The sequence below is a fragment of the Ceratotherium simum genome, chromosome 5, assembly GCF_057802395.1.
Source record: "Ceratotherium simum simum isolate JZ-2026a chromosome 5, ASM5780239v1, whole genome shotgun sequence".
NCBI lineage: Eukaryota > Metazoa > Chordata > Mammalia > Perissodactyla > Rhinocerotidae > Ceratotherium > Ceratotherium simum.
This window is the reverse complement of record NC_141904.1, coordinates 89727332-89743306: the sequence shown is the minus strand read 5'-3', so window position 1 is coordinate 89743306 and position 15975 is coordinate 89727332. Positions and strand designations below refer to the sequence as shown.

The following is a 15975-nucleotide window of genomic DNA, read 5'->3' as shown; positions in this document are numbered from 1 at the left end:
AAACAAAATAAACAAAAAATAAATAAAAAAATAAAGGGAGAATGAGGGGCCAACCCAGTGGCGTAGCAGTTAAGTTTGTGCATTCCTGTTTCGGCGGCCCCGGGTTTGCCGGTTCGGGTCCTGAGCACAGACCTACTCACCGCTCGTCAAGCCATGCTGAGGCGGTGTCCCACATAGAGCAACTAGAAGGACCTACAACTAGGATATACAACTATGTACTGGGGCTTTGGGGAGAAAAAAGAACAAAAAGGAGGAAGACTGTCAACAGATGTTAGCTCAGGGCCAATCTTCCTCAAAAAAAAAGTTTTTTTAAGGGAGAGTGAAGGCTTAATGGGAGAGCCTTGGCTAGGGGTCAGCTCCTGTCACGTCACTTCTCTGAGCTTCTGTCCTCATAGAGCCCCTCAGCCACCTAGACGTCACTGTGAGCACAGCCCCTGGCACACAGCAGGTCGCACGTGCTGATTGGATTCCCTCCCCTGCACCCCAGTAACCTTGCAGACTGGGCCTTGAGTCAGTTCTGGCCCAGAAGGAGGAATGACCACAGTGAGTCTGGGGGATGAGTAAGACCAGGTGGGGGTCAGTGTGTGTCCCCTGGGGGAGGCCAGGTAGGAGGGACTGAGAGGGGCTTTGATGACAAGACACAGGGCCCATTTCGCCTTCCTGAAGTCCCTCTTCTTTCCCCTCCCTACCCCTCAGATACGGGGAGACAGTCTCAGGCAAACAGGGTCACTGCCTTGTTTTCAAGGTCCACAGTCAGCAGGAGAGAAAAGGCTCTGGAGTGAGCCCTGGGCCTGAGCTGGTGGCCCTGGCATTGTGACCTCTCCCCTAAGGCTGACATGAGGGACCCAGGACCACAGGCCTGGGAGGGCAGAGGGAGAGGGCTTCCCGGAGCTCAGCTTTGGGCCCTTTATTGGCCCCATGGGCTTTTAGAGCTCAAAACCCAAAAAAACGGAAACTCTCTGCTTACAGATGTGGAAGTGAGGTCATCTCTTTGGATGGTGTTCAGCAACTTCAGGGCGAGAGAAAAAACAGACCCGCCCTGGCTGACTCTGGGCCTGGCAGGGCTTTGAAAAGTCATTTTGATCCACACACAGCCCCAGCCGCTCCCCACTCCTCTCCTTCGAAGAGAGCCGCGCCGCTCCCTCTGCTGTGGGCCCCAGAGAGCTGGCGTCCCTGAGACGGGTGCCCTCGCAGAGGCAGGCACGCTCTTGCTTTCCAGAGCGGTAAACAGGCCACCGACAGGGAAGTGAGGACCAGGATCCACACTCGGGCCTGTGAGGCTCCAGCCTGCGCTGCCTGGCCCTCGATGTGGCTCTGAGCAACCCTCTGTCCCGACTTGGGCCACAGCCCGGATTTGCTCAGTGTCGGTTTGGCTTTATTTCAGTTACATGTGTGCGTCTGACTGTTCTGCTTGACAGACTCTGCTTCTTGAGGGCGGGGACCTTTCTCTCTCTGCTGCCAGCTTTGGAGTGATGCCCAGCATGGAGCAGGCAGGTGGGCCTAGATAAGCGGGGTGTGATGCTTTGCCTCCTGGTGCAAGTGTGCCTTACCCCCAAGGACCTGAGACCTCTCTTGGCCCCACATCAGGTGCCCACTCTGCCCGGCCCCCAGGAGCCCTGGCTTGGCTGAGAAGCCAGTTCCGTCTCTTGGATTTTCTTTGATTCCCACAGAGCGGGCTCCAGCTAACTGCAGGGGTATGTTTATTGTCACTCAGGAGCAAGACATGGGGAGCAGCCCTCTGGGCTGTCCTTGATCACGGGGGGCTGGCGTTAGCTACAGGAGGCCCACGTGTCACACCAGAGAGACATGGGGCCCAAGGTGCCAGTAGGCTCACCCAATCCCTCCCACCTGCCTGCAGGCCTGCCCCCATCAACTCACGGAGAAGGGCCATCTGGACCTGTGGTGCCAGAGAGCTCGCTCCACAGTCTGGAGGCCTCCGGGTGTGTGTTGGGTCTACTCTCTCTGCCTCAGTTTCCCCATCTGTACAGGGAGGGGACTTTGGGACCCCCTCAACTGTAAACACCTTCCGAGAGTGCAGTTGAGGGGCTTCTAGCCCCAGCATCCCTGCGTCCCTCTCACCGAGTGCTCACCGTGGTCCCGTGAGGGTGTGAGTACTGTCCCCATTTTACAGACGAGGAAACCAAGGAGCTGCCTGGTTCTGAGGCTTGCTCAGAAGTCACACAGCTCACGAGGGCCAGGGCCAGGCCTCCCTGAGACTCGGTGACTCTCCCAGGTCCCGAGAGTCGGTGCCATAGAACGGAAACGAGGCTGGAAGCCTGCGGCCGCTGCTCAGCACCTGGGACCTTGCTGAGCTCTCTGGCGGGTCTCTTAACCTGCGCGTGCCTCGGGTTCCTCATCTCTGGAGGGGCTGCCTTCCCTTCTTCCACCATCTCCAAAGTTTCATTGAACTGCATGCCACAACATGCGCCAGGGCCAAAGGCTCCTGTGGCCAAAGAAGTTTGGGAAACTACCACCTTTTAAAGCTTCCGAGAAGCCTGCAGGGAGCACACTTGCTTTAACTTTAACGTGGTATTTCTCCATCTTATTTGACCTTGGAACCCATAGTTTGCACAGCCTCACCAGCATGCCCCAGGGGTTGTTTTAACTAACTTTGGGACATGCTGAGGCTTCCCAGATCGTGCCACTGAGGGGCTGGGGAGCGGGAACGAACATTGGTCGGTGTCGCGCTGTGCCAGCACACGGGGCTGCCTTCACTCTCCTCTCCTTCCGACTCCAGGTGGAGATGCTAGAACGGAAGTATGGGGGACGCCTTGTGACCCGCCATGCGGCCCGCACCATCCAGACGGCCTTCCGCCAGTACCAGATGAACAAGAACTTCGAGCGCCTGCGCAGCTCCATGTCGGAGAACCGCATGTCGCGCCGGATCGTGCTGTCCAACATGAGGATGCAGTTCTCCTTTGAGGGGCCCGAGAAGGTGCACAGCTCCTACTTCGAGGGCAAGCAGGTCTCGGTGACAGATGATGGCTCTCAATTGGGGACCCTGGTGCCATCTGAGTGTGGTGATCCTGGCGAGCCGCCCACCCTCAAGTCTCCAGCCCCATCCAGCGACTTTGCGGATGCCATCACGGAGCTGGAGGACGCCTTCTCCCGGCAGGTGAAATCACTGGCTGAGTCCATCGACGACGCCCTCAACTGCCGCAGCCTGCATGCTGAGGAGGCACCGGCCCCCGACACGGGGCGGGCCCGGGACACTGAGCCCAAGGCTGCCCTGCGTGGCGTGGATCACCACAAGCTGGATGAGATGACAGCCTCGTACAGCGATGTCACCCTGTACATCGACGAGGAGGAGCTGTCGCCGCCTCTGCCCCTCTCCCAGGCAGGGCGCCAGCTATCCAGTGCCGAGTCGGACCTGCAGCTACGGGCTGGGGGTGCCGCCCAGGACTACTGGGCCCTGGCCCACAAGGGCGACAAGGGGGACACAGACACGAGCTGCCGGAGCACGCCGTCGCTCGAGCAGCAGGAGCAGCGGCTGCGGGTGGAACACCTCCCGCTGCTCACTATCGAGCCGCCCAGCGACAGCTCTGTGGACCTCAGTGACCGCTCGGACCGTGGCTCGCTCAAGAGGCAGAGTGCCTACGAGCGCAGTCTCGGGCAGCAGGGCAGCCCCAAGCACGGCTCCCACAGTGGGGCCCCCAAGGGCATCCCCCGGGAGGAGCCGGAATTGCGGCCCCGGCCCCCCAGGCCCCTTGACAGCCACCTGGCCATCAATGGCTCAGCCAACAGGCAGAGCAAGTCCGAGTCGGACTACTCAGATGGGGACAATGACAGCATCAACAGCACGTCCAACTCCAACGACACCATCAACTGCAGCTCGGAGTCGTCGTCCCGGGACAGCCTGCGGGAGCAGACGCTCAGCAAGCAGACCTACCACAAGGAGACCCGCAACAGCTGGGACTCTCCTGCCTTCAGCAACGACGTCATTCGCAAGAGGCACTATCGCATCGGCCTCAACCTCTTCAACAAGTGAGTGCCTGCCTCCAGCTGCTGGCCCTGCTGGACAGAGTAGGTTGGGCAGTGACACCCACAGGCCTCAGCTGGGGCCTTCCTGTCATGCCCCAGTGCCTTTGCACATGCTGGGAGGTTAAAAGTGAATGCGTGTAAGGGCAGGACACTGCACAAATGGTGCCTACAGCAGCGCCTGGCACAGCCAATGCTGTTGGTAAGGGGAGACTGGAACCCGATGAGCAGACGGCCTGACCCCCGGTCCCCAGGGCTGGCCCCTTCCCAAGGGCCCTGTCGTGGGCAGAGCAGATGCTCATAGGCTCAGTAGTGACAGAATGAGGGGCTCGTCTGTGATAAAGCAACATGAGAGAAGGGTGTCAGCTGCCCAGGTTTGGGGCCCTGTCAGCACCTAGAACAGCAGCTGGCACAGTTGGTGCTCAGGGAACGTGTTGTGTGAAGGCTAGCTCGGTGTGTTGGGCCATGCTGCACTGGCTGTGAACGTCAGGCTAGGTGTTTGGATTTTCTTCCCTGGGTAATGAGGGGCACGAAGGTCTTTGAGCAAGGGCGTGACAGGTCCATGTCTGAGCGAGATCTCCCAGGGCAGCTGCAGGCTGGACTCAGGCACACGTCACAGGGAGGAGGACACAGATAAACCTAGTGCTAGCAGAAGCCTCAGCAAGGCCATTTGGGAGCTGTGTGAAGTGGGTCCGTTAAGGGGTTCTGGGAAGGTGCTGTGCGGACAGTCCTGAGAGCAGATCTAAGGAGGGAGACTGGTATTTAACGCAGACTATTCTTAGTGTGGCCAGAAATAGCAAGCGGACGGGGAGGAGGGCTGAGTACCCCCTTGGAGGGGACGGTGGCAGGCTCTGGTTATTATACCTCAGATTTCTCATCATTTCCATTCGTGGGGCTTCCGGGATTTGGAGTCACCAGACGCTGGCCTTATGCTGACTCCTCTGGGCTTGGGGACGTGGAGGGGATGAGGCCAGCCTGCCTGGTGGTTACTGACACACATCTGCTATACTTCCCTGCTCCGTCTTCTCCTAGACTGGGGGAGACTGGGGGCCATTTTTGAGCCATCCCTGGTGCCAATGGAAGTGCTATCTGGGGGATTCTGAGAGGCCTGTCTCAGAAGGTGGGTGTTGGGAACAGCACGTTCATGCAGGGGCAGCCAGGGGGCTGTGGGTCATTGGTCCTCAATCAGCTAAGAACTGAGAGTCTTGGTCCCCACGTCTGCCAAGGGTGCTCTCTCCTGAGATTCCCATCTGCCTGGAGCCTGCTGCACGTCAGGACCAGTCCCACTGCCACGCAAGCTGTGGCCAGAACAGTGCATTGGACAGGGAGGGTCACGTGCTACTGAGCCCATCCTGAGCTCTGTCCCAAAAGTCTGCCGCCGCCTGCTTCTGGGCACAGCCAGCTCCCGGATCACCTTAGACCCAGGCCCGTGCCCTGCTGGGGGAGGCTGGGATAACGTGGGGACGCCCCCAGTGCCTAGGCTTATCTCGTCCCTGGCAGACGTTGCATCTTGATGGAGTCCCAGCTGAGTGGACAAGTGGGGGCCAGAACAGTCTCCCTTAACCAACCAGCCTTCGTCTCTATAGATTCTTTCTAGCTCTGTTAGTTTTAATTACATGTGTAGCACATTCTCTGTAGGAAATGAAAGCCTTCCACTTAGGATAACATCTCCTTGACGCCTGTTGTTCTGGAGTCTCTCCTCCCAGACTTTTTTTCTGTGCATGTGTCTGTGCTCTTAACTCGGGACAGCTGTGGTTCAGAACCCTGCTCCGGGGTCAGGCAGCCCGGGTTCAAATCCTGTCCCTTATGCCTGCTCTCTATATGTCCTTGGGCAGTGCAGCCTCCTGCAGCAAGGGCCTCATCTGTGCAGTGGGGCTGAGGTCCATGGTGTCTGCCTGGCAGGGGTGAGTTGGAAACGAGTGCGTGTGTAAAGTGCTTGGAGCAGTGCCCGGCGCTCGGTGAGCCCTGTCCAGTGTCAGCTGTGGTTTCTGCGGCCCTCGCTGACATTGTCTGGGCTGGGGGTCGGGGACGTTGTCTTACTGGATATGGCCATGCAATTTTCTGTGGATCTTCCTTGTCAGAGCACGTGGACCACCTCGTTTCTGCTTGCTGCTGCGTAGCAGGCCACGTGTGGCTATCCATATTATCTGTCTGGCCAGTGGCTTCCACCTTTTCATGATTACCAACAATGGGACAGTGAGCGTGGATCTGTTCCTTACACACGCTCCCAAGAGAGTCTCTAGGGAAGACAGCTAGAGGTGGGGCTGTCGGGGCTTAGGTCGGCATGCTTTGACTGAAATAGGAACTGCCAGTGTAGTCTTTTTTTTTTTTCTTGTAAGGAAGATCAGCCCTGAGCTAACATCCATGCCAATCCTCCTCTTTTTGCTGAGGAAGACTGGCCCTGAGCTAACATCTGTGCCCATCTTCCTCCACTTTATATGGGACGCCGCCACAGCATGGCTTGACAAGTGGTGCCTCGGTGCGCGACCGGGATCCAAACCCCGGGCCACTGCAGCGGAGCGCGTGCACTTAACCGCTAAGCCACCGGGCCGGCCCCCCAGTGTACTCTTTAGAAGAGGGCTCTCCCCATTTCCTCTCTCCACAGCTGAATCTGAGTTCCTGTTTCCCCACACTGAGCACTCGGTGTTACCTCCCCCACCCTCTCAAAGGGTGGAAATATTGCCTCTTGGTTGTTTTGATTGGCCTTTTCCTGCTTGCTTCTAAGATGGAGCATCTCTATGTGTGTCTTTGGGCCATTTCTGTTTTCTCTTCCATAAAAGGCCTGTTCACTTTCTTTGCCCACTTTTCTATTAGGTTATTTGTCGTTTTGATTTACTGGTTGTTCTTTGTATATTGTGGATACCAATCCTTTGTAATTACAAATATTTTCTTCCTGTCCATCACTTGTCTTTTTCTTTTTGTTGACTTTTCCTTTTGAGGTATAATTCACATACCATAAAATTCATCCTTATAAAGTGTACAACTCAGTGATTTTTAATTATATATCTTTTAACTTTGTTTATGCTTTCTCATCTACCAGAAGTTTTTAATTTTTTTGCATTTGTTTAATTGAGATATACTAATTGACATATAACATTATATTAGTTTAAGGTGTACAACATAAAGATTGGATATTTGTATATATTGGGAAATGATCACCACAATAAGTCTAGTTAACATTAATCACCACACATAAGTTACAAATTTTTTTCTTGTGATGAGAACTGTTAAGATTTACTCTCTTAGCAACTTTCAAATATATGATACAGTATAGTATTACTAACTATAGTCACCATGCTATACAAGTTTTTAATTTTAGTTAAATCATTAGTGTTTTCTTTTTTTATTACTTTAGTTTTTCATATTATACTTTAAAAGGATCTGCCCCAAGTCATAAATATAGTTTTAAAATATTTTCTCCAGTACTTTTATGGTTTTGTTTTATACCCTTTAGGACTTTAACCTGGAATTTGTTTTGGAGAATGGTACAAGGTGAGTGAGGGGTCTAGCTTTTATTATTCTATATAAATTAGCCAGTTGTCTCCAAACAGTTTATCGAATAGTCTGTCCTTTCTCCATTCACTTGAGAGTCCGCCTAACTCCTGCATGAACTCAGCAAGTGTTTATTGAAACCTGCTGTATCCCAGGCCCTGTTTTAGGGGCCTGGGACATTTCAGTGAAAGAATAAAGATCCTGTGAAGCCCCCTGCTAAGGGTTAGAGGATCTGTTTGCTTATTCCTCTGCCAACATCAGACTTTTAGTTGTATATGGTTTTTTATTAGGGTAAAACCTCTCTTTCGTTCTTTTAAAAATTGTCTTGGGTGTTCTTGGTAAGTATTTTTCCATATGAATTTTAGAATCAGCTCATTAAGACCCATGAAAAACCCTGGACTTTTCATTGGAGTTGCCTTCAGCTCAGAGATTAATTTTGGGGCACTCGTACCTTTACAGCATGAGGTCCAACCACGATTTGTGGCTATTTAAATTGAGATTAAAGTTAACTAAAATCGGTCCCTTTCCTCAGGTGCACTAGCCACGGTGCGCTGCTCACCAGCCACGTGTGGTGAGTGGCTACTGTCCCTGGCAGTGCAGATCTAGAACGATTCCGTTGCCACAGAATGCGCCAGGGGACAGTGCTGATCTGGAGCACTGAGAGGACGGATGCAGCGAGCTGGCTTCATGTGGCATGTGGGAGAGAGGGTGTGGGCAGCCTCCCTGGCAGTAGCAGCCGTTGGATTCCATGTGAAACACGCCCTTCTGCCCATCAAGGGGCTCCAGGGCCTGCGTGTGTTACAGAGCACCTTCCCCCCAGCTCAGCCTTCTTGCCGCTGGGCCTCGGTTTACCCCCTCAGGGGGTGTTGGGAGGATTGAAGGAGAAACTGCTTTTCCAAAACCGTGTCATTTAAACAAGCAAACACCTTTCTTACTCAGATTCTGAGCTCTTTGGTTCGTGAAGCCCTTCCACAGACGGATGACCATTGCCAAGTCTCCCCTGGAGCTGCAGCGGGGCCCAGGGAGGGCTGGTGGTTCAACTCTAAGTAGATGGAGCCCCAGGCCCCTCTGCAGAGGCCTGCAAGTGTCGGGCAGCAATGTGGCTGGTTTTTCACGGGCAGGCACTGGAGCTGCCAGCCGAGGATGACCAAGGGCCGGAGATTCTGGTGGACACCGAGCAGCCCTGCTGTCCAAGGCCAAGCTCCCTCCCCAGAAGGTCCCTCCACACCATCTCCCACCTCTCCACCACCTACCTCTGGTCCCTGTGGGTCTCTTGTCCCCTCCATACCACCATCTCCCTCTCTCCCCAGCCTCCAACCCTCGCTCAGACCCCTGACTGCCTCTCCTGCCCACCCAGCCTTCCAGACAGCTCTTAGTTCTCCGATTCCCAGCAGTGAGCTTTCCCAACACAGACCTCCCCCCCGCCAAGGGGTGTGTGGAGGGTCCAAATGATGTCTCCAAAGTGAGCAAGGGAGCCAGCGAGGGGGGAGGACAAACAAAACCTGAGAAAGTGATGCAGATTGGAGAGGAGGGGGTATCCCCAGGGCCGCAAGAGGAGGTGGCCGCCATCTGCCTGACATCCAGATGTTCCTCCAAGCATCTGCCCTTCAGTGACTCCAGGGCGCACATCTGGCTCACAGCCTTGAGAGGAGAGTGGGGTCCAGGAGCCAGAGGCAGGGGGGTTTCAGCCCCAACTCTGGCACACATCAACTGCAACTTGGCAACTCCCTGTACCCTCTGAGCCTCCCCAGTTGCACCTGGACAACAGGTGCAAGATCCCTGCCCCCCTAGGCCTGGTAAGGATTAGAGATGGTGGAGCCACGAGCTTCGCCCAGAGCCCACCATTGATGAAGTGCTTGGTGGCAGCTGTCATGGTCAGTGGCAGCTTCTGTTCCCAGAGACAGTGCCAAGGGGAGGGGCCTTCAGGAAGACCCCACAGGCAGATTGGTGAACAGAGCAGTCATAAATAATGAGAATGGCTAACACTTACATGTGCAGAGCCTGTCATGCTTTAAGTCGTGTTCTCCTGTGGGATAGGGACTGTTATTCACCCCACTTTACAGATGGGTGAACTGAGGTCACACAGCTGATAGGTAGCCAGGCTGGAATTCATATCCCTGCCACCCGACTCCTGAACACATCTTCTTAAAATCCAGTGTAGGAACTGCTTCCCTGCGTGCAGCCCCGTGCACCCCCACCTGCTCACTAGGCCACAGATCTGGGAACTGAGAGTCTAGGAGGCAGAGCCACACCACTGGTAGGGGGCCATACAGCCCTGGAGCGGTGGTCCTGGGGCTGCGGGGCAGGAGCTGGGTCAGCACCCTACAGCCCTAGGAGGTGCCCAGCAGGACCCTCACTCAGCCTGTCACCTGCTTGCCCTTGGAGGGCATTTAAATGCTAACCAGGGTCCCCTGCTCCTGTAAGCCACACGTGTGCTCGGGGTGCAGGCCTCCCTGTGTCCATCTCCCCTCTTTCATGCCCCTCCCACTTACTCTCTGGCATGGACCCAGGTGACTGTAGCCCAGGCCAGTTTTGTCACAGGTGGCCCAGGCCAGACCTCTCCTACCTGTGGAAGAGTGTCCTCATCCCCAGAGCTGTGCTGTGATGAAATGGGCGCCCTCATAAGGGAGTGAGCACCTCGTCTCTAAGGAGCGTGTAAGTGGGGCCTCAGCAACCACTTGGTGTGACGGTGTGCTGGGACTCTTGCTTGGGCTGGGAGCTGTTCACAGGGGCCTCTGAGGTCCCCCCTCTTGTGAGCTAGGCCCCTGGGGCCTGCCAGTTGCTGGTTGCCGGCCTGCCTGCTGGTCCTTTCTACATGCCCGCTGCATGCTGGAGCTGCTGCAGGCGGGAGGCAGAGAACACTGCTGTGAGTTGGGGGCTGCTCTGGGATTTCACCCTCCCAGTGCCCACGGGGATCAGCTGCACTCTACCTGCAAGGGGAGCAGGCTCAGAGGGCGCAGAGCTTGACCGACCTTTCTCAGGAAGCAGCGGAGCTGGGGTTAGGCTCCTGATCTGCCAGCTCCATCTCCGTGCTGCTTGCATGTGGCAGGTGTGTTGTAATTAATGAGAAAGCAGTGACGACAGCCAGCCTGTATAGAACGTACTGAGAGCCAGGCACTGTGCTACACGTTTCACATGTGTCATCTCACTGAGTCCTCAACAGTGCTCCTGTGAAGCGTGGCTCTAGGGAGCCAGGACTCAGAGAGGCCCAGGCCTCAGAACCAGAAGTGCTGGCTCCAGGGTTCTGGTGGACCCAGAGCCTGTGCCGGGCTATTTGCCATTGCGGGTAGTGCTGACAGTTTAAATGACCGCTCTCTTAGGAGCACTTTGAGCTGGGTTTTTGGAGGTCGGGGTCCCATTCTCCTTGACATGAGCCGCCCTCAGAGCCCCCGGGGTCCCTAGCCCCGTCCCGAGTCTGGAGCGGCAGGTGCCTAGACTGTCAGGGAGGAAGACAATGCCAAGGCAGCCCCTGCAGGGTGGACCAGCCATGCCAGAGGGTAATTCTTCCAGCCTCTCTCTGGGACAAGTGTAGGGAAGACCCCAGCAGCCATGTTCAGCTTGGATTCCCAATATCAGAAAGAACTTTGTAAAAGTCAGAGCTGGATAACATAGGCAGTCTGAGGAGGTGGTGAGGTTGCTGGCCCTGAGGTGTGGGAGCAGATGGAGGGATTCGAGCCTGGATTGCCAAATTGAAGGGTATTTCCAGGTGTGCAGGGCTCTACAAGTGCTGAACTTGGCCAGTCTGTGGCCAGTCTGAGAGCAGTCACTGGGATGGTCAGCCTCCTGACCTCAGAGGATCCTCAGGCACTGTGGTATACAGACCCTTTTGTTGTTTTTTTTGTTTTGTTTTTTGCTAAGGAAGATTTACCCTGAGCTAACATCTGTCGCCAATCTTCATCTAGTTTGTATGTGGATTGCTGCCACAGCATGGGTGCTGACAAGTGATGTAGGTCCGCACCTGGGATCTGAACCTGGGCTACCAAAGCAGAGCATGCCGAACTTAACCACTAGGCCACAGGGCTGGCCCCTGGACCCCTGTGTTGATCAGGGCCTTCTCTATTGCTAGTGACAGGAACCCAATCAAACTGCTTTAAGCAAAGAGGCGTTACTGGTTCCTGGACCTGAAAAGCCATTGGTCATCTCTTGGTCATCTTCACCAGAGTCTGCCCCATCTGCCCCCTCTGGTCCCCTCACCAGAGCAGGAGGGCCACTAGCAGTCCCAGGCTCAGGGTCCAGCCTCATGGCAACCTGGGCAGGAAGAGAGATTCTCCTACCTCGTTGGCTCCTGCTGGCTCTCTCTGAACCACTTGCTGTGGTCGGCAGGATGCGGGGCTCTGACTGGCCGGACTGGCAGTGAGGTTGGCCGGGGCTCTGACTGGCCGGACTGGGAGTGAGGTTGGCCGGCTGGGTCAGGGGAATGGAGCTCGAGGTGGGGTGGGACATCCAGAGGCCGGCTAGACACCAGGCAGGGAGGTGCTGGGCAGCTGCCCACTTCCACTTATCTTCAGCTGCTCGAGCAACTGAAAACCACAGGAGCAGCCCGTTGTTGACCCTCCAGACCCCTGCCGGGGAAGGAGCAGGCCAGGCCCTCAGCATTGGATTCCAGCACGTGGGTGTCCTGAGTACAGTGCACAGCCTCGTAGCCGCCCTCACCAAAGCCCGCAGGCTTGGCCTCACCACTGACTGCTCGCAGCCCAGGGACGGCGATGCATGAGGGCAGCCGTGATGTGGTCTGCGCGTGCTCAGTCTGCCACGGCCACATCTAAATCAGCAGCTGACGTTGAGAAAAGCCGGCCCAGCCTGGCAGCAGACAGCAGGGACGGAGCTGTGGACTCTCCCACCCCGGCCTGGCCTGCGGAAGCCTTTCGGGAACGCCGTGGGGCCAGAATGCAGAAGCGGGTCAGGTGTAGATGGCGACGGTGTTGCACGTGGCACCTGTTGATGCCAAGCCTCAGAGACTGGAAGTCAGAGACGCCAGAGACAGGAATGTGGGGTCCACAGAGAGACTGGGAGAGCGGGCTCCACAGAGCTGGGTGGAGTGGACTGTCAGCTGTGATGGGGTAAGGAGGGTCCAGTGAATCTTAGGGGCTTCTCAGAGCAAAGGAGTGGGTAAGAGTCCCAGCACTCTTTCTCTCTCTGGGCAGCCTGGGGCCAAGTTACCTGGCCCTTCTGTGCCCTGCTTTTGTTATCTGTCAAATGAGACTTTTGCATTGGCTGTTGCTTCCAACAAAGTCCCCCGTCCTGACTCCCAGTTCAGTGCCACCTCCCCAAGGGGGCCTTTCCTGACCGTCACTCCCTGCACCCTGCAGCTGGTGTCCACGCTTTCTCCAGGGCACTGCAGCATTGGCTTTCTTATAGCCGGGGAACTGACAGGACTTTTTGAGGGCTTAGAGGCATTAACGCATTTAATCTTCACAGCAGCTCTGCTGTGTGCACTGTTGCTGTCTGCATTATACAGATGGGGAGGTGCAGAGAGGTTAAGTAACTTGCCCTAGGTCACCCAGCTAGTAAGTGGAGCTGGGATTTGAGCCCAGGCTTCTGGCTCCCAAGGCATGCCCTGGACCCCTGTGCTCTGAGTGTCTCTGTATCCTGGGAGTTTATATCCCTCCTTTATCACACTCCAACTAGGATGCATGTTTTTCAAGGATGGGGACTTTGATTGGACCACGAGTGTGCCAGCACAGCACCTGGCACAGAGTAGGCCCTCAGTAAATCTTTGTGGAATGAATGAAGTGACTCAAGGGGTAAGGAGCCTGGGATTTGGCCTGCAGGGGTTGAGAGGCTGGAAGGTTTTAAAGCAGAATCCCAGCGATGCAGGCTAAGGCAGCCCTTCCGTGAGTGCGTCTGCCCCCGAGCCTGGACATGAAGCACGTTCTGCTTGTCCTTTGCTGGGCCTGTTCTGTCTGGGCCAGCCCCTTGCTAGGCCCTGAGGGTCCAGGGTCCGATGAGCCCCAGGCCGTGCCCTCCTCAGTCCTTAGAGCCTGGAGTTCCAGCAGACATGTTGGACACCCTTGTAGGAAGAGAACACAGAGCGCCACCACTGTGTCTGCCTGGGGGTGGAACATGATGCCCCGTGACCCAGTTTCCTCAGCCGAGAACCCTTCTCTGCCCTTCTGGGGGGGCTCTGTCATGCTAACAGACCACGAGTTAGTGTCACTGTCACAGCCTCGTTCTTCATAGGTTGACCGGGGGCTCCGCTGGCTCTCAGGGATGAGACGGCAGAGGCATCTTTTCGATGTGGGCTTCTCGGTTCTCCATGGCAAGAGAAGGCACCGTAGGGGATCTCACGGCTCCCGTGGAAAGTGCCACGCATCCCTTCTGCTCAGAGTGTGTTGGCCAAAGCACATTGCATGGCCCCCCCACTGCCACGGGGGTGGGGACAGCACTCATGGCTCAGGCGCCTGCACCCCTCTGCCCAGCAGGTGGCTGTGTGTGGCCCACAGCAGGACACGCGTGGGGCTCTGCAGGAGGGTGGGCGGGTCTGGGGGCAGAACACACGTGGGGCTCTGCAGGGGAGCGGGTGGGTCTGGGGCTGCAGCCTGGATGGGCCCCGAGAGCACACTGGGGCAAGAAGGGCCTCTCTGCGCTGCCGAGAGTGGGCGGGGGTCCCAATGGCAGGGGACTCACAGCAGTAGATGTCCAACGCACTGGCTGCTTGCTGTCCAGGAGGTCGCTCCCCTGCCCGAAGCCATTCAGAGGCTCCCTTCGCCAGCCACATCCATCCCAACCCTGGAACCCCAGAGCCTGGCCTCCCCACCTCACCCACCCCACTCCCCACCTATACCTCCTGCCGCCACACCTTTCCTCTCAATTGCTCAGCAAGTTCCTGGTCGGTGGTCAAGGGCCCGTCCGTTCAGATTCCTCTCTCCTGCGATATCACTGTGAAAGCTGCCAGGTGGAATCGATCCCTCCCACATTCCGTTCAGGGTAAAAGCTGAGCCACCAGGTCACACACTGATCCACCAGCAAATATTGTCATGTCTACCCTCAAGCTGTGTCCTAAAGCGGCTGCATCTCCAACCTCCTGCACCACTGCCTGGATGCTGCAGCAGTCTCCTAGCTGGGCTCCCAGCCTGGGCCTGGCCTTGCTGCCCATAGAGCAGCCAGAGGGAGCTTCTCAAACATGGACGTCAGGTCCGACACTGCCCTATTCAGAACACGCCGGGGCTTCTCATCCCACTCGGGAAAACCAGACTTCCCTATGGCCTGCACAGCGATGTGTGGTCCAGCCTATCTCACTGCCCTCCTCTCCCCCTCCCCCATGGGTCTCTACTCTCAGCCACCCTGGAGCAGCTTCACGGGCCCTTGATCCTGCAAAACCCATTCCTGCCCCAGGGCCTTTGCATCTGCTGTTGCCTCCACCCAGAAAACTCCTTAATCGCTCTGGTCACTGTCCAGTGTCACCTGCTCAGAGAACGCCTCTCTGCTTGCCCTATGCCTTCTAGCCTCACTGAGTCCCTTTGCCCTTCAGACTGTGGATTGCAACCTGCCGTTGTGCTGGGTGTTCATAGCCAGCCCCGCTCGCTGCTGTCTTCCAGAGCGGTGCCTGACACAGAATAGAACGGCACTTAATCTGTGAAGAATCCACATTCCCACAGTCCCTTGCGCAGCCTCTCCTTCCCGCAGCACGGTTCCTTCTCCCACTGCGCCCTGAGCTCCTCAAGGCTGGTGGAGCCTGTATCCTGGAAGTCCATGATGCTGTGTGATGTTGGCGTGTAAACACAGGAGGGAGCAGATGGGGACAGAGAAGGAAGAGCAGCCACCCCCTGGGGAAGCAGAAGGAAGTAGGACCTGGCTGGGCCTGGACCAGAGCATTATATCAGGGCCTCAGGGGGCCAGGCAGGTGGGTGGGTGACAGAGGGCGCCCAAGTCGGGGATGCCCAGTCCGGCTCTCTAGTCATTGCCACACAGGAGCACAGGCCCAGGAGTGCCAGACGGTCTGACTTTTCAGGAGAAGTTGGGACTCCGGATTCTATATGAGCTCTCTCAATTTCTAAATTTTGGCAAGTTTTTAGAATTCTTTTCATTAACATTGTGTGGGCTAAAGGAAACACGTCTGTGGGCTAGCTGTGGTGACCCCTTGCCTAGAAGTTGAGGGAGGGGGAGGCGGGCATGGGCTGGGGTCCTGTGGGGGCCAGCATGGAGCAGGGCGGTGAGGAAGCGTGACCTGCCCTGGCCGCAGCCTCAGCGGCCAAGTGACTGGAGAGGCCTGGGCATGGGGTGGTTCTTGGTGGGAGACCCTGGAGTCCTGGGGAGGAACCGGGTATATGGGGGAGCAGGGCCACTCTGTCACCACTTCTGTGCCAGGACCCAGCTGTCCAGCAGCTGCTCCCTGCCAGGCTCCTGAGGGCAAGGTCAGGGTGTGATCATCTGGGGTAAAAAATAGCAGGTCTCCTTGCAGCAGGAGCTTTGCTTGCTTGCACATGGAAATAACGTATCTGCAGGACACTGCGGTTGGCCGGGAGCTGCATGGTTTCTCGGGGAAGGTGGACACTGGTCCTCACC

General features: G+C 56.4%; 1 protein-coding gene across 6 annotated transcripts in view; it reads left to right on the top strand.

Annotated features, from left to right (window-relative positions):
- Window positions 1-15975, top strand: part of IQSEC1 (IQ motif and Sec7 domain ArfGEF 1) — a 368724-nt gene that overhangs the window by 326505 nt on the left and 26244 nt on the right. For all 6 annotated transcript variants that reach the window (XM_087431595.1, XM_014797175.2, XM_087431597.1 and 3 more), the window contains exon 3: window positions 2738-3984. In XM_087431595.1, the coding sequence (XP_087287721.1) occupies window positions 2738-3984 (1247 nt within the window). The remainder of the gene's footprint in view (window positions 1-2737; window positions 3985-15975) is intronic.